This window comes from Dermacentor albipictus, chromosome 2, assembly GCF_038994185.2.
Source record: "Dermacentor albipictus isolate Rhodes 1998 colony chromosome 2, USDA_Dalb.pri_finalv2, whole genome shotgun sequence".
Classification (NCBI taxonomy): domain Eukaryota; kingdom Metazoa; phylum Arthropoda; class Arachnida; order Ixodida; family Ixodidae; genus Dermacentor; species Dermacentor albipictus.
The window spans coordinates 56,475,929-56,494,907 of NC_091822.1; the positions used below are offsets into that span (position 1 = coordinate 56,475,929).

General features: G+C 45.5%; 1 protein-coding gene across 2 annotated transcripts in view; it reads right to left on the reverse strand.

Moving 5' to 3' along the window:
* Positions 1–14,000, reverse strand: part of LOC135901874 (uncharacterized) — a 59,701-nt gene extending 45,701 nt beyond the window's left edge. Inside the window, exons 1-2 of one of the 2 annotated variants that reach the window (XM_070532870.1) lie at positions 13,811–13,913; positions 7,136–7,269 (exon numbers count right to left, since the gene is read on the reverse strand). In XM_070532870.1, coding sequence (XP_070388971.1) covers positions 7,136–7,266 — 131 coding nt within the window. In that variant the 5' untranslated portion in view covers positions 7,267–7,269; positions 13,811–13,913. Of the gene's footprint in view, positions 1–7,135; positions 7,270–13,810 lie in introns of both variants that reach the window. The other variant, XM_065431702.1, reaches the window with a different exon arrangement.
* Positions 14,001–18,979: the final 4,979 nt, after the last annotated feature.

Below are 18,979 nucleotides of genomic sequence, written 5' to 3' on the forward strand. Positions count from 1 at the left end.
AAACTGACTTCACATGAAAGAATGCGTCATTGCCGGGAAACAATGCCGGGTGCAATGGAATACGCTGTTTGTATGCTGTACGAAAGTGTTTCTTATTTGATCTTCTATTTCGTGACACTCAAGCAAGACGTGGAGAAGAGGTATAGCGTTTCGCCACATTTTCCACAGACGGGAGGATCACCATTGGTTAAATAGATAAGAGTGTGTGCCAATGGTGTGGCCTATTAGAAGTTGGCAGAAAGTGATGAATTAATGTGTTGTTCAGCGGCGCAAGGACCAGGTATACGGAAAAAGAGCGCGATGCCTGTATTAGGGAGTTGTCAATGACAAAAGCCTAGAGGCGTGCGATGTACAAAATTACTATAGCAGTGACAACCTCTGGAGAGAAGATGCGCTGTGAATTTAGTGGCATAATAACATGTAAGACATCCTGTAAGAACCCTAGGACTGCTTTGGTGTCAAAAAGCGGTTTTTCTCCAGGGAACATAAAGGGATGGAGAGAGACATCATTGTGCTATACCAGAAAAAATATTTATTCTCTTTGCTTCGGCTTTCCTACACTACAGGAGGACGTAGATGATAGTCAGGCTCTTTCCACATCTACTATAGGTTCGTTCTTCGTCGTCGCCAATGAGCAAAAAAGTGTGGGTGGCATATGCATGCCCTATATTGAGGCGACAGAATAGGTAATCAGTCCGTCAGGTTTTCATTATGAAGGGTCAGAAACCTAACTGTGCCTTAATCAATGAACCGTCTTATTTGTTGCAGCACCCCACAAGTATCACCAGTGGCTTCGCATTTTCTTTCAAAAGAAAGGCTTAAAATCTGCTTCAGGTATAGCAGCTGTGAGCTTAGAAGCGTGCGGGCCATTTGGCCTGCTAGCACGTTACCATTGATACCTCTTTGGTCAGGCAGCCAGCACATAATAACATGCTGTTTAGATATATACGCTCTGCATAGAATGGAGTACAGTTCAATGAGCAGCGGTCTTTTGTGTTTACAGACTCACTTCAAAGTTTTACGACACTTTGAGAGTGTGTAAATATAATTGCGTTCCGAGTAATCGATTTCCTTATATGCTTCACAGCCGACACTTGTGCATGGGCCTCAGCCTTAAAGATAATTTTTTCCATGTACAGTAGAGCAGATACGGAGAGGAACAGATCGATGGCTGCATAAGACACAACGGCATGTAAACTAAAATCGAGTGTGTAATACCCTGTGCACGAGTACTTGCACAGGGGCTCTAGGAAATGCATTCTAACATGTGCCTCTGTGGAGCGTGTGACCCCCTCTACAAACGATGTCGCACTCTGCCAGATGCCACTGCTACGGCGGTAACAGTTACGCTGGAGCCACAGGACGATGTTAAAACACTGGAGCACCCATTTCCTCACTAACGTTCGTCACAGGCATACAGAACGGCCCTCTCGCTGCAGATTGGGTATGGAAAAGTGCGGCAGCGGTCGCATCGTTTATGGTTGAATAAGGCGGGTGTTCATAGTTTAAATTTATTTTCAGAAAATATTTAAAACTGGTACATGATCTCTAAAGATGGAGTGACCACACGTTTGCTTCTTCATAAGGACTTCGTATGGGGCTTGTCCTGAAGGTCCCAGTCGCGAGGCGTATCCTTAAATGGTGGACAGGATCCAACATCTTTAAAGCACTAAAGTGCAGTAACGTGACACACTATAGCGCCGTTGTGAAGACGTGAGCTGTCAAGACAGCTATACAAGTTCAAAAGGTGTTCCCCGTCACTGCCCCTTGATGTACTAGAGAGAAGGTTTAATAAGTACATTGTTTCCAGGCCCTCAAGTATTGGACAGGCGGAATGAGTGCGAATTTCGATTTGATTGCCATGCCGAGAAACTTGTGCTCAGCGTTTATAGGTAATGTGCTACAAGAGAGCTCCGTAGCATGGTCTGATAATATTCCCCCCGTATTCGCGAAAAGAACGCATGGGGGTCACACCTAAAGCCTTTCTCAACAGCCCATTTAGCCACTTGTTTAAGCCATGCTGGACATGTCGCTGGTCGACAGAAAGGTTGCACGATTTAATACCGATCTGCACATCATCTACATATACAGAGGAGAACTTTCTTCATGGTATAACTGTGCCTAGAGAATTCACTTCCACAACAAACACTCTACAGCTTAGCACACCACCTAGTGGAAAGCCGTTTCCTGGGTGAAAGGCCTCGACAAAACATGGCCCACCCTTGCACAAAAGGTGCGGTCAGAAAGTCTATTTCAATATTACTCAACATATTGCCACAGACACTCATGGTAGTCTGATGTGTACCGTGTACCGTGTTGAAATCCACACTGGTAAGGATCTGGTATTCCATTGCCTTCTAAGAGATGGAGAAGCCGCCTGTTTCGCTAGCTGCTATGCTCGCGGACAACCATCTGTGGCTGTGAAGGGAAAGCTGCGAGACACGGCTGCTGCACATGTGTTACCGCGCCGAGTAGTCCGGCAGCGTTTCACAATGGTTTTGCTTGCAATGGTTTTGCTTGCGGAACAGACGCTGAATCGACCTAGCTTCTACGTGGGATGGTTTCGTATTTGCCCAGACACGGAAGGGAAAAACCACAAAATAAGTAACCATTTGTACTCGGGGGTGTGCTCTGTCTCGTTTAGCTGTTTTCTATAAGGTGTTTATGTTTTGTCTTACCCATCCTAAACTACCGTAGAAACTACCGCGGGCCTCTTTTCAGAAGCGATCTCATTGCTGAGCGCTTCGCCTCCATAGCTTTCCCTTCATAGCCACAAAAAGCTTCCCGCGAGAATAGGTAAGGACGGGTCCTTGTCTTGTTTAAGTATCGGAATTCATATTGCTTCTTTCCTAGAAGATAGAATGTACCCAGCAGCCAACATCCCACTAAAGTAAGAGAGGAGTGTGTTTTGTGTTTCAGGGTGTAGGTGTTTGATCATTTCATACATGATACGGTCACCTCCTTGTGTCGAGCTTTTGCAACAAGATAGAAAAGCTTTGAGTTCAGCTAAACTAAATGCGCCGTTGTAATCTTCATTTCCTGCAGATTTCCTATCAGGGGGCTGTCGCTCTACGCTTTCTTTGAGCCTCAGGCATGTTGGCATGTAGTGGGAGGCACTGGAAATATATAAAGTGTTCACCTAGGCAAATAATTTATACCAGAGATGTACTTTTCCCAACTATCTGTCTTCGCGCGTCGGCGTGTCCTTTCGTCTTGTGATATAATCGGTTTAAAATTAATAAGGTTTTCAGCGGAAGGAGAATTTCGAAGAGATCTCCATGCTTTGTTTTGACTTTTGCGGGCTCTCCGACGTTAATCGTTCCTCCATGCGATGCGACGCTTATTAATCAGTCTGTTCATTTGTTTAACACATTTCGCAGCATATTTAGTAATAAAGCCGGTTAGATATGCCACAGCGTCGTCTACACTAAAAGCAGCATTGTCATCTCCGCCTGAATACGGCAGCTCTCGGGACAGTTCCCAGTTGGCTGAGTCCACAGTCCATCGAGAAAAATGTGTCGCGCATCCATTTTGTTTCATTAAGTTTAACATAATTGGGAAGTGGACGCTTCCAAAGGAGTTTTGAGCCACTCCAGATAGGTCGTTAGTGCACTCGACACTATGGTTAGGTCTATGGACCATTAGAAGTTATGTGTAACTTGTAGTACGTTGGCTATTTTTTCCAAAGTAATCATGTACCACAACAAAAAATTTTCATCAGGTGCCCTCGGGCTTGGAAATGATACTCACCCTATGCGGGGCTATGAGCGCTGACACCACAACGACAATGTATGGCGGAGGAAACTCATGGATGAAGCTCTGAAACTATGTTCTGGAAAGTTTATAGGAAGGTGGGATGTAGAAGACAGAACTAGCCATCACTAGCTTACCGTATACAGCACTCCTCGGACAGCGGCTTCCTCAAGGGAAGTTCGGAAGCTTATTTCTGGCACGCTACCCTTTGATCGACTATTATTATTATTATTATTATTATTATTATTATTATTATTATTATTATTATGCTCTCGCCTCCAACGAGGCGAGAGCGTCCTCGCGGTCTTTGTGGAAAGTGGCATACTTCCTTAGGCAGCTGGTCTGTACTATATTAGGCGTAGCTCCTTGGACACACAGCACGTTTCAACTCTACTTGCAAAGGAGTTCTTTAACACCATCCACATTGTGGAGAAGTCTCCTCACGTTGCAGTGCTATATTCGTGTATCCCTAATGAGAAAAAAGTTAGTGATTTGTGTTTAGAGAAGAAAAGTTAGCTTACAGGGCCCTTTGCCGGCCCCGTAATGCGAGGTTTCTACTTTTTGGAGCGGCCAAGAGCAACCTGCCATCTGGCTGGAAGATGGGTCCATCGCCCCTTCCCCGGCATTGGACACCCGCTCTTTGGAGCTGTTTCCTCGTCTTGAAGGCCTCGCGTTGAAAGAATAGGCCCTTGGGACCCCAAGTCCGGATGGGCCCCTTTTTCTTGGAGGGCGGAGCACCGCTATAAAGTCACCGAGGGAGAGTGGGTTGCCCCACCGCCGGCTGACTGTGTGGGCCGGTGAGCCAACGGAGGCCGTTCTGGCGCTGCTTCCTGATGCGCCATTTTGGCAAAACTATTCTTTAGTAGAGAAGACACCCATCTGTCATGGTCATGTTCATGTTTACTACATTTGGCACAACATAGTCGGTCTCGGCAGTTCAGAAAACTGTGGCCGTACCTTTGGCATTTAAAGCATCGGAGGGAACTTGCAGTATATGGCCTGACCCTGATCACAGATAGTCTGCCTCGATTGTTTCTGGCAGCACACCTAACGGAATGTCAGAATAAGGTGCTTAGTTTTTTATTGTTTTTTTAACATAGCGCCTCATTGTGATTTCTTTTACGCTGATATTCTTCTGCTCACTCCAGCTTTCACGTAGTTCAGCCTCTGTAAGTTCACTGAGGTCACTATAGGATACGACGCCACGGCTGGTATTCATGGTATGATGCGGGGTCACATTCACTGAAACATCCATAAAAGACACAAGATTCGACTGCCTTTCATATTGATTCTTATCACAGAGTTCCCAAAGGAGATCGCAATTTGCTAGCTTGAATAATTTGTAGCCTCGGCCTAGAACTTCAGTTAGTGATATCAAAACAAGAAAAGGAGAGGTCATTCTCGCTGCCATTTCGGTTTTCTCGGAGTGCATGACAATAAACTTCTCTCTCTGAGGGCTAAAAAATCTGAATAGTTCTGTGTGCCCCCGTTTCTGAGGATGACTACGAAGTGGGGAAAAAGAATTTGCCACAGCTATACATGGAGCTATCCCTAGCACCACCAGCCACCCACCTGTGGAGCCCAATGAGGCCATGCTGCAGAGCCCTGAAAAGGCAAGTACTGCGTAGGCCACGTTACGAAACAACTATAACAAAATATGGCATACACATGGTTCGCTAACCACACAAGGATAGCCCTTCATATCTGTCAAAACGGAAGTAAATGAAAGAGAAGACAGGAAACACTTAAAGTACAAGATAAAGATGAAGATCCGGGAGGAGGAAAGAAAAAGAAACTGCAAATTTCCCCCGTGTGGCTCAGTCCGTGGGTGCCGCCTACGTGAAGCCCATGCCAAAGGGGTGTGTTGCCTCTGCAGGTTATGGAAGTCTGTTTTCCCAAGATGATGATGTGAAGGTATTTATTGGAACATGCGGTTACTAACTTACTGAAAAGAATTGCCCGAACTCACAGTGCATCAAGGGTCGTCTGAAGGGCCGCATGTTGGCAAGCTACGGACTTGTCAGCAACCACTGCTACACCATCGGATCAGGCGTTCGTGTCGTCATGGTGTTTGCGATATATAGTACGTTCACGAAGAAAGTTTGCGCACGTGGCATTCATTAACACACAGCAGCTATGAATTATGTTTAAGTAGGAACTATCTAATATCTTCGAGGTTATGAAGCACTTCTGAAACATTCCATTGTATTATTTGTGTTTCCATTGTGACAATTGTGTTTGTGGTGTGTGTTTAAGAGAAGACTAGCTCAGGGGTCCGTTTCCAGACGCTATGACGCGAGGTTTGTCTTGTTATAGCGGTCGAGACAATACCGCCGCTACTTAGACGCTCACTACGCCGTCTGGATGGGAGTTAGGCCCATCGCCTCTTGCGAGGCGCTGGACACGCGCTCGAACGAGAGATGTGCTTGGTTTTTGAGCCTCACCTCGAGAGTCAAAAACCTGGAGCACACCAGCGCAATGGTCGGCGGGCCGTCATTCACGGATGGCGAAGTAGCGCTGGCCGCTTTCGTCACAACGGCTCATGGCACAGCCACATTCTATGTGAACCGGGCCGAAGCCGGAGTCTGTTGCGACATTGCCCCCTTAAGCACCGCATCAGCATACCTTGTGTTATCGATAACAGAAACACGCTCTTGTGCTTCTTGAAACGATGTTGTCTACGATTTGATAGGTAATCACGTCTTTCTGCTTTTTTGGAGGCTTCACAGGATCGGGAATATGCGGGGTGATCGCCTTCGCAGTCCACACAGGGATGCGCCAGAACAGTTATCGGAAGTGTGGTGTTTGCCACCAAATATTCCGCAGGGGAGTTGAACTCGGGAGCTTTGCGAGCCGAGGCCAAACTTGTGGTACTTGAACCACCGACGAGGGCTACGAACGTAAGGTATTATACGGATTTTAGTAATATCGTGCCTCGAAGGTTTCTGGTACCAAACTGTGGGCAAATAAAATGATCGGATGTTTTGTTAGAGTTTCTTCGTTGTCTCGCATGGTCTTTATGGCGAAAGTCTTAGATGTCTCATTGGATGAAAAATCCGATGTCAGGCGTTTTGTCGTCCGGCCTTATGGCACGAGAGTTCATGGCACCAAAATTCACAGGGACTCGAACACACTATGTGCGATGTTATATAAGGCGAAGTTAGTTAATACCTACGTCCTTTGTTGGGAGTCTAACCCTTAACCTTTGGTAAGATTCCAATGGCCGACATTTGGTGTTCGTGATGGTGAATTAGGCCATCAATTTTTTTGTAATGGAGCTTGAATCCGAGGCGAGGAACCGTCAGCACGAAGTGTTGTGATAAGTAAAGCAGACGTTATTAGGACCCAGTTATTTAAATACAGTGAATTAAGGCACTCTTACCAACAACTTTTGGTCGTAGTCGAAGCCACTTGGAGACATGGGCAAACCGGCCATATATCGAAGTTATATTCTAATTGCTCTCGCCAGCCTTGAGCGTCGAACCCACGTCCTTTGGTGGGAGTTGAACCCATGATCTGTGGTGTTAAGTAGGGCAATTAATTAATGGAAGGTAGTTAAGATATACTTAATTACGTCACTCATACCCACGACATTTGATGGAAGTCGAACCCTCAATGTTTGGTGCGAGTCGCACCCACTTAGATATACGGGCTAGCCAGGCATACATCCAAATTGGATTCCACTTTGCATCGCGAAAGTCGAGTCAAACGCACTACCTTTAGTGTTCATTAGGGCGAAGTGATATAAGGCACAGTTAATTAAGATAGAGTTAATTAGGCGCTCCAACCGTCGACCTTTGGTGGAAGTAGAGCCCACTTGGAGACAGGGGTGAACCAGCGATATCTCAAAGTTGGATTCCGATTGACATCGCGAAGGGCGAGAGTCAAATCAACTACCTTTCTTGGTAATTAAGGCAAATTTAATTGATCCATGGTCAATTAAGATAGAATTAGTTAAGGCACTGAAACCCATGGCCTTTGATGGGAGTCCAACACGCGACCTTTGGTGTTAATTAGGGCAAAGTTCATTGAGGCACAGTAATTAAGGTAGAGTTCATTAGTGCACTCGGACCCACGAACTCTGGGGGACGAAAACAATAGAAAGGAATAGCCAAGTAGAATGAAATTGTCAAGCAATGCACTGAATGTCTCGTAAGCGACAAGGTTCCGCCTTGATCCTCTTGATATATGCGGAATTGTTTACTTCCGCATATATAAAGTGAACTTTTTATTAAAGTGAAAGCTTTAGACGGCTGATGGGACGTAAAATCTGTTGTCCGACTTTGTGGCACCCAAAATTCACAGGGAGTCGAATCCACTACCTGTCGTGTTCAGGGGTATTTAATTAAAATTAAGACGCATGACCTTTGGTGGGAGTCGAGTCCACGACCTTTGATCTTAATTACGGCAGGAAGCCGGTGCGAACGATTGTCGACGCAACCTGAGGCCTTAATTAAGGCAAAGTTAATTGAGACAGCATTAATTAAGATAGAGTTAAATAGGACACTCGAATACACGATCTATTTGGGAGTCGGACCCACTTGGAAAGATGTGCTACCGAACATATCGCCAAGTTAGATTCGCATAGACATCGCGAAGGTCCAGAGGCAAACCTTCTACCTTTGCTGTAATTAAAGCAAAGTGAATTAAGGTGCAGGTAATTAAAAGAGGGGTAATTAAGACATTAGATTGCGCGGCCTTTGGTTGTTGTAGATATGCGGGAACCGGCGATATCTCCAAGTTGGATTCTAATTGACATCGGAAGGCCAAGAGTCGAACCAACAACCTTTGGTGGGAGTTCAAAGCACGACCTTTGGGACTAAGTAAGGCGAAGCTGATTAAGGCACTCAAACGCACTACCCAATATGGAGACCTGAGTGAACCGGCCAAATCTCCAAAGCATATGCCAATTGACATCATGAAGGACGAGAGTCCGCACCACTGCCTTTAGAGTTAATTAAGTAAATAAGTTAATTAAGGCCTGGGTAATTAAGATATAGGTAATTCAGTCACTCCAACCCACGCCCTTTGATGGGAGTCGGACCCGCGACCTTTGGTGTTAACTAGAGCGAAGTTAATTAAGACGCAGTTTATTAACGCACAGGTAATCAAGGTACTCGAACACACGACCTTTGGTGGGAGAAAACAATAGGAAGTAGCATCGAATTAGAGTGAAAATGTTTAGTTGTGTAATGAATACATCGTGAGCCTTCGTCCTCTTTAACATATGCTAAAGTGACTGTCAAGTTTTTCGATTTTACCTCAGTAACATTGTCCTGCCAGGCTTCCAATAGTTGTGATTCGGCTAGTTCTAATACGTCTGAATCTCATATGACGCCTCGGGCTATGTTAACAGAACTACGTGCGGTCACTGTTATTGGGATTTCAGCAAAGGCCGAGATTTTCAAGCGTGTCATGTTGCAGCTTGTAACGAGCCTCACGGAGGAAGTAGGCGCAAGTCATCTTGATAGCTTTATAGCGTGGGCCAATGATGTTCTTCAGTGATTTAAATACGAGGAATGTTGGTTGAACACTTACTGGATTTTCAGGTTTATCGTGTATAACGTAGTATCGCGGAAAGGGTTCCTTGTGTGGAACCAAAAATGTTCAGAGAGGCTTAGGTAAGTACGCGCTTTCCTGCGGTGTGATAAGGCAGTAAAGAGGACAATGCTCCATGCATGTTATATGTACCTGCTTCGGCAGCAATCATAGCCACCCACAACGGAGCCCAACTCGGAAACGCTACAGGCTTGACAGAGCAATTACTTGCCCACGCTAGCCGTGCTTCGCTGTTACAAGCCAATGCGCCATACTGAAGCTTGGATTTACTGCACCCGGTGTATCCAGGCCGCCCTGGAGAGACAGAAAAATTGTGAAGAGAGGAGATGACACGATAGAACAGGTAAGTTGACGGGAAAGTAATATATTGAGGAGTTGGACAGGAAAAGCGACCACCGATTTCCCCCAATGGTGTTGTCTACGTGAAGCCGGGGCCCAAGGTAATTGTAATTGTCCAAATAGTCGCCATCGGCTCAACCGCCAGGATTCACTTTGTCCCTTGTACGGCTAAGCCAGGCAAAGTTACGCGCGGGAGGGCCCAAATTCGTGTGAACACCGAGCACCGGCTTAAGCGCACGCCCCTTCGGGCTTTCTTTTTTGTTGCTTAGTGTAAGTAAATGAGCTGCTTCGAAATAGTTTACAACAAATTTCACTGCTGTACACTTATTTAAAACAGCGCGACGTACTTGTTCCAAATGGTACTAAATAATATTTCAACAAAGTGCGTGCATATGGCCCACTGACGCTCTAGGGTGTCAATGCAAAATTATTTCTTAATGCTTCTTTCGTGCAACAAGAATCTTGCATTTTTCTGCGGGGTACGAGTAAATGAGGTGCTTAAATGTAGTTCGCCACTAATTTCAGTTCGAGATTACAAGTAATTTATTTTCTTGAAAGCGCGACGTATTTGACCCAGAGACTCTCTGGAGTCTGAATTAGAAAATATCGCGTAACCACTTTTCTCTTAATATAAATTAGAAGCACGCCGGACAATGGGACAGAGCAGAGGCCGTTCAGAAAGAGCTTGGGCGCGCTCCTTGCCCGAGTGTGGGACGCCACCGGCATTAGCGCCTTTGTGCACTTGCATTTTTCTACAGCGAAGCCGTCTACCTCTGCCCCCCAATGGATTTGTCGTGTCCGTGGTCAAAAACTCAGCCAATCACAGAAGGAGGCGTGCGCCGCGTGCATCGTTGAGTTTTGCCGTACCACCAGACGATGCTACTTCCCGCGGAAGCGGCGAGGCCAGCCGTAGGGGGGAGGGGGGGAGGGGGAGATAGAAATAAATAGAACCATAAAGCTCGCCTTCGCCCATAGCGTTGGCTGCGAACGTTTTCGGTAGGCAACTGCAGAAGCTGCAGTTGCCTGGAAGGGGCAACTATACTTCGTTCCGTACATAGCAGTCAACGCAGTGGAAGCTAGGCAAGAAGTTCGGTCAACGAATGTTATCACTCCGCGCCTTCAACCTATGCTTCGCTGGGCGTGCCATCCATATAAGCTTTGCTCTGCGCCGAGAGCGTTCGCTGGCGTGAGAAGGCGCGTGAGGCTCCTTGCGGAGGTTGGCAAATAAAAAAACCCGGAAAGAACAACACAAATGAAAGCGATCTAAAGCAACGCATAAGCACCTGTACACCACAATGCGCTCGTTTCTAAGAATGAAAACGTGTTTCATTAAATACTGAACCATATAAATAACAGTTGCGCACAATTGCGGTCAAAATGCATCGAACTCTATCCAAGTACGAATGCAGCCACTGCAAGAAGTCCCTCTAGTCTCCACAGCGTTGACTGCTATCTGTGAAACGGAAAATATAGCATACGAAGCAGGGAGTGACGTAGCTGCACTCTCATATGTAAAAGAAGAACTTGAATAGCAACTGATTTCATTTCTCTTCTGATAGTGCTATTGAAATGCCACATGTAGTTGGACTCGCGAAGGGCAGCGTGGAGACGATGAGCGGCGACGCATACAGCTGCGTCAATATGCACAATGTCGTCATGCTCAGCCTAGATAGGACGCAACCATTCGTACCCAAAAGCAAGCCACGCACACTTAGGACGCCTGAGAGCTGCGCGAAAATAACGCACTAGGAATGGAACAGCAACGTCAGCATGCACAACCGCGTAGTTCTCAGGCTCGGCAGGGCCTAATTCAAGGCTGCATCACATTGATCTAACCGATCAGGTGATACAACAGCCTCGCTGGCAAGCCACCTCGCAGCGCTGATTGGAGACCTTTCTTTTTCACTTATATACAGGAGCGTGAGTAATGCGAATTCGATAGGACCTCAAGATGGAAAAATTATTTCTTATTTTGAGGTATAGGTGTAAATCAAAGTGCAGGAACAAGGAATAACTTACTGCGAATGTTGAGAACGTTCTTATCGCTAGCAAATATGAGCCCTATCCGTGAAGCCGTTCCCAAAATAAAAACAATATTTCTTCCCAACAAACAAGCGTCTTTCCTGTCCAGGGACACTATAACAGAAGACCACTCCAATCTGTTATTATTATAATACTCCCACGTCAAACTTAGGTAACCACGGACGCAAGCATCGGGCGGTAACACGCAGCGTTGTTTGAAAAGGCCAATCAAACGCGCTTCTTGTCTGTAGGATGTCATTTTCTTTTGCCTTGAAAGCGAACAGCATTGCCTACACTGAGCAAGCAGTTTTTCTTATCAAATTGGATGAGAACAGGTGATGAGCACGTTCAAATGGAGAGAGATTCAATGGGGTCGAGCCAGCGCAGTGAAAGTAGATAGCCGGATTAGGAGGGTGGCGCCGGCGTCTGCAGTTGGTACGCTTCCCCTTAATTAGCTTGCCTTGCCTGGTCGAAAATCGCGGCGGCGTGCAACGGAAGGTTGAAAATGCCGTTTAACGGATCCTCGCCAAAGTATAGTTGGCAGTGCGATGTCGTATATGTGCGGAAAGGTGTCGATAACGTTATACCGCCATTCAACATGTTACATTAAACGGAAATTAATACATACTCCCCTGCAGTTCCAAGCAGCCAGTTCCACAGCGATTGGCGGCAGCCATCTTCTATTCCCTTTGGAACGGGGCAGTCTCGGCTATTCAGAAAATCTGTCAGTTTTTTTCGACGTATTAATGCCTCTTTAATGCGTACCCGCCACTTTGACGTGGTGAGTTATCGTGGTTTCGTGGCGTCGCGTATAAGACAGGTATTGTGGGTGTAGCCCAAAAACGTTTGACTAATAGGAGTCGGTCAAACGACGCATTTTTCGCTAGTTGCGAAAAAGCTGTCGAATCAGAATTGATTATTTATTCTATTTCATATCGCTGTTTTCTTCGCATCGCGTGACAGAGAGGGGCAGTGGGTGGTGAATCGAAAATTTTTTCACCAATCGTCGAGGGCTTATTGCCGAATTAGAATGGTAACGTTCGGAATAGCCTTATGTTATAGCACTCCAGCTCTCCTTTTTCAGCAACACTTCTGCTCTCCCTTCGTAAAATAATGAAAACCAACTAGTCCAACAGCTTACTATTCTAAATATTTCAATCTCTGGCATGCTTGTGGTTATACTGCACCTAGTCCCAAAACTATTCTCGAGGGAAATGTTGAAGCCTTTAGACAGAGGTGAGCATCAAAGAAATCACATAACTGTGTCTCTCTGCCGCTGAGGAAGCATTCTCGCGCACATTACAATAAAGTGGGATGTGCGCGAGAATAACCTTAACATTAAATAACCTTAACCATTAACAAATAGCCTTAACCAATTGTCCTACAAAGGGTTAAGGTTTTTTAGTACGGATAAGCAGACAGTTGTCATCACCAAACTTTTCCTAAAGTGTACCGTTGAAAGAAACTGAAACGTCTGATTGTTATTGTGTGACAGACACATAAGAACATATTAGAAACAGATAAAGCAGCGGTAATAATTTCTGCCATGGGACACTATAGCGGCTTTAGAATGGCAAGAAAGTGGTAGAATTTGTACTAAAGAATGTTCTGTGTTTTTAATCCATCCCGCTACCCACACAATCAGAAAATTATTTTTCCCGTCTGCGAAATCTGCTGACATGCCCGAAACATATTGTTTTGCGATAGGTTTCATAGCTTTGCTGGACTTATGACGCAAGAAACATTCAGCGTAGTGTGTAAACATATGGCAAGTAACAGCTTCTGGGCCTTGTCAAAAGTGCCCGCACAGTTGTATGTTCTACAATGCTACTTTCATGTACTTCATGTACTTTCATTGCGAATGAAGGCTCTCGACGGGAGTACTTGTACTCGCACTCAACATGTATGTTCCGCTTGGTTTCTATGTTCACTGTATCGCTTAAGATACCTTCGTCTTAATCCCCGCAACGTACTAGCTTTTATATATAAAGGCACACGCCGTGTATTTGACACCGGTTAGATTGACACCGGTGTCCATAATACTCGTAAAAGCAAGTACACGAAGTCGATTTAAACAAGAAAAGCAGAACAGGATAGATGTTGAGGCTATTTCATGTTGAAAAACAAGGGGCCAAACCTGAAGAATGCCTGTCGATTCTCGTCCGCGCTCTGCTGCAAATCGGCGCCGTCGTCGAAGTAGTGCTTTGTCGCCGGGTCAAGATTTCTTTTCGCCAGCCGTTCAATGTCCAAGTTCGTGACTACCTCTTCTTCCAAACATAAATGGGACCTAGGCATGGTTAGCTTCCGCGTGATTGCGAGGTAGCTGATTCACCGGAGCGAGAAACGGTTCAGTGGGGGTGATATTCGGAAATGAGATTCTCAAACGCCGCAATTCAGATGGCACGATCCCACGCGCACGTGCAGCTGCGTTTCTCGCTTGCCACTTGTTTTTTTTTCACCGTATTCCATGTATACGAAGGTTTACGTTGTTGCACAGTTCTGTCGGCCACACGTCCGAGTGGCTTTATTTTTTTAGAAGCATTAAATAAACAAAAATAATGTAAAAAGAACAAAACATATATTTAAAGAGAGAAACCTCACATTTTGTCGTTACAGCGTGCCCGCTTGCTGTATTCAAACCACTCAGGTGCCCCGGGACAGTCATTTGTTGCAGGTGCACGCGCGCACTTCCGCTTCAGTGCATTCAGTTTCCTGAATGCATAAGAACAGCTGGTACGGGTTGGGGAAGGGCGATCGCATCCACAGGCAAGTGCAAAAAATTATGGCAGAAACCATCTGATGATGAATGTTGCTACTAAAGCAATTAACTATAATACAAAGAAGGGAATTATTTTGTTTTCTTGCCAATGAAGTGCACCACACAGTAGGTAGCACATTGTCACCCGCCATGTTCGTCTCGGAAAGGTTCATTCAAGAATGATGCCAACCCAGTGATCCAAGCTGGCATCCAAGTGGTCCATTATAGAGCGTCGCTTACCCAGGGGCACATAGCCAGTGACGAATGTAGGTGTGAAAGAAGCTCATTGAAGGGTGGCTCATACGAAGCGACACATACCCAGTGCTCCAAGTTGGCATTCAAATGCTCCTGTGAACAGCGACACACAGCCAGTAGATAATCTCCTAAATTTGCGCGCGCTGGCAGGTTTTGCTTCGGTGTGTTGCCAGTCGTGAGTGACCGGCAAAACAGTTGCGAAAGTGAGGTGATTATGCGAAAAAGATGACGACGCTGGTCTGCGAAAGGAAGTTGGCAGCATCTTTCGCACAGGCGATGCGTCAAGCACGTGAAGTGCTAGAGAAGAGAAAGTGTTGCCTTAGGCCAAAGGGGAGTTATCAAATACCTAGTTGCGCAACAAAATACCGCAAAAGGATACGCGAATACAATGTTCCGGCATTGTTTAATTATTTACCATGTAACGTGCTGCAGTCTACATCAAAATATAAGCTGAAGAAAGCACTAAGATGTGCGGATTTGAGCGACTATTACACATAAGGAGATAGGCCTCAATTACCTCCTTCTGAATTACACCTATAGAGTGGCTTTGGCTAAAAATGTGATCAGAAAGTTTGTTTCTGCAAAGGTTTCATTCGAGCACTTCCAATTTGTTAACTCATTTTGCTGTTTATAATCATGTACTCATATTTTATTGTGCCATGCAAACTAATAGAGCGTAAGCGTAATAACAGCGTAAGAAACTGAGGGAAAAGTGGCAGCGCGACTGGAACTAAGGGACTAAAAATAATCTGCAAACTGTACAGCCACAGTTAAAATACTTAGTGCATGCAAGCTGAGCGAGGTGGCTGCAGGTTTCATTGGGCACATTGTGACTAGGAGCACTATAACGTAAAGGTGGGCGCTATAACATAAGGCTATGCCAAACTTTTCTATTCCAATTCTGCAATCGGCCCTCCGCGATTGCTCAAAAACTATATTGAACCACCTCGACTTCGCCTCTCTGTCACGCGACGTCACGAAAACGGCGATAGCTCCCCATCTTATATGACGCGTAGAGACTGGCTATGCATCATTGGACGGAGCCAAAAAAAAAAGAGGTATTTCTGATTCAACGCCTATTAGCCATTAACCTTCGGCTATTAGACAAAAGTTTTCGGGCTGTGCCCACTTCACCTGGCTGCCACGTGACGTCACAAAACCGCGAGCACGTGTAGGCGTTAAAGATGCATTAATATGCCGAACAAAACAGATTCTTTTTCTGCATAGCCGGAGGAAGCCCCGTTCCGAAAGGAATAGAAGATGGCTGCCGCCAATTACTCAGGCACTGGCTACTCGCACGTACCGGTAAGCATGGGTTTGTTTGCGTATAATAAACATTTTTGCGTGGTCTTGTAACCAGTTGAAGAATTTTCGGCGCGTTTACGATCTCGCTCTGCCAACTCTCTTTTGCAGAGGATCCGTTTTAGCGGCATTTTTATCCTTCCTTTACATGCCGCCGCAGTTTTCGACCAGCCACCTTAAGCCAAGTAACGGAAAGCGCACCAATCACAGGCGCCGGCACCACCCTCTTCATCCGGTTATCGATTTTCAGTGCACTGGCTAGGCCCCATCGAGTGCCTCCCTACTTGAGCGTGATCCTCACCTCTTGTCACCCAATTATATTAGACAAGCCGCTCAGTGTAGGCAATGTTATTTTTTTGTTCAACAAATGTGACCTCGTGTATATGAGAGCATTTCATTGGTCTCTTCAGGCAACCCTGCGGGTCACCCCGATGCTTGCGTCAGCGGTTGCGGGAACTTGATGTCAGCTGTGTGAAATTAGACGTCAGCAGTGTGAAGGGCCGTTTTTTTTTTCAACCTCCGATCACTCTGGGCAGGCGCTACGCGGGCAGCAGAAAGCGGACATGCGCTGTAGGCAACTGCACAGCTCTCGCACTACACACTCCGCCATTGTTGACATTCAGGCGTCAGTCGGCATTGTGCTACAGCCACGTAAACATGGCTGCCATTATTGTTGCTCCCGCCAAGTGTGAATTGCGAAGTGTTATTCGTTTTCTACAGGCTGAAGGCCATGGTGCTGCAGAAATCCATCGGAGAATGAGCCGAGTGTATGGGGAAAACTTCATGATTGATGGTGTTGTGCGTGAATGGTGTCGAAATTTTAAAGATGGACGTAATGATGTGCATGATGAAGGGGGCCAAGGACGCAAATCTGTCGTTTCAGATGACCTGGTTCAACGAGTTGACAGAATGGTTAAAGAAAACCGCAGATTCACCATTACTGCTTTATGTACGGAATTTCCAGAAGTTTCAAGGTCTGTTTTGTACTCTATTGTTACTGAACGGTTACGCTACAAAAAACTTTGTGCACGTTGGGTCCCAAAAATGTTGACGGACGGCCACAAAACTCGACGAATGGCGTCAGCTTTGGAGTTCTTTGAGCTTTATTAGGATGAAAAAGACAACCTTTTGAAATCAGTCGTGACTGGGGATGAAACCTGGATTCAATACAGCACACCGGAAACAAAACGACAATCACAACAATGGATGCATTCAAATTCACCAAACAAACCAAAGAAATTCAAAAAAACTTTCAACAACAGAAAGACCATGGCTACTGTGTTTTGGTGTGTTGCTTAACTCCACAAGCAACAAGGTGTGTTGCTTGTGGAGTTAATGGAGCCCGGAATCACAATCACTGCAGCTGTTTATTGTGAAACTTTACGACGTTTGCGTAGAGCCATTCAGAACAAACGAAGAGAAAAGCTGACCGCTGGAGTTGTTCTGATCCATGACAATGCCCGTCCACACACTGCTGGAGCAACTCAACGGCTTCTCGAACAATTTGTATGGGACATTTTCGATCATCCGCCATACAGTCCCGACTTAGCACCCTGTGACTTTCATCTTTTTCCTGGACTGAAGACGTGGCTTGGTGGGAAGTGGTTTCAAACCAATGGCGACCTTCAAACCAACGTCAAGGACTACATGAATTCATTGGCGGCAACTTTTTTTGAAGAGGGTATTGCAAAGCTTGTCCACAGATATGACAAATGCCTTAATCTCTTCGGTGATTATGTCGAAAAGTAACCGTAACTGTACTAATCGTTTGGTAATAAAATTATTGTTTTAGATGAACTTGTCTGTTATTTATAGCCTATCGGAGGTTGAAAAAAAAAACAGCCCTCGTATGTGTCAGCAGGTAAAGCTTCCAATGTGAAATGGTTGCCTGGCAGCATGTGCGGTAAGACACATTTTGACTACAGTTGCCTTTCACATATAATGTCAAGCTTGAAACAGTGAAGATTGAAGCAGACTGGAATAAAAACATTTTGAAATAGTTTTATGTTAGAGGGCCCCTATTCCAAAATTTTCTATTCCAATTCTGCAATCAGCCCTCCGCGAATGCTCAAAGGCTTTTTTGGATCACCCCCACTTCATCTGCCTGTCATGCGACGTCACGATAACCGCGATAGGTACAGAGAATCAGTGATCGAGAAAAATTTGCCCCTGCAATGGAGGTGCAATGCTCGCTGCATTAAGCAGTTCTACGAAAGAGTGGAAGGGTCTTGTCCTGGCCGGATTTTGAGCGCCACCGTAGTAATTGTCTGTGGTCCTACAGACCGCTCCTATGCCATTAAGCAACCTTAGTGCTCAAGACTGTGCTCCAAAGCCGCGTGACTTCATTCAGGGTGCGAATGCTGTACCTTCAAAATTGTAACCGAATATCGATAATGGTTACGAGGCTATGGAAGTTTCCAGTGGGAAATGGTTGCCAGGCAGCATGTGTGGCAAGAAAGATTTTGACTACAGTTGCCTTTCATATATAATGTCAAGCTTGAAGCCGTGATGATTGAAGCACTATAAGTGTGTCAGAAACGAATAGAATCAAATGGGCGACGATCCCATGATAGAGGTAACAGACATGGACGAAAAAATGCACGAACTCTTGCTCTTGGCCTTAAGCTACATAATGTCCGCAACGCCCTGTGGTTTAGTTTTAAATCACGTCATGCAAAACAATGTCAACACAATAACATGGTAATAGTGTTCAACAAAAATTGCCAGTTCTAGCAAGGGTAGTTTTAAAAGTGATGTTCAACGCAGCAGCACCTCATACTTAAGCTGCAAAAAAAGAAGCTAGTTCGTTTATTCAATACCGTAGTGAGAACAGAAGAGGCTGCCTTATTACGGTGTGAAAATGATGATGTTACAACTGCACAAAGATTGATGAGATGTCACCATGTAATGACCTCATATGCTCCGTGTAGTGTACAGTGTCTGCTACGTGCCATGTGAAGAAATGTGACATCTATGTCCAGTTTAGTTTGT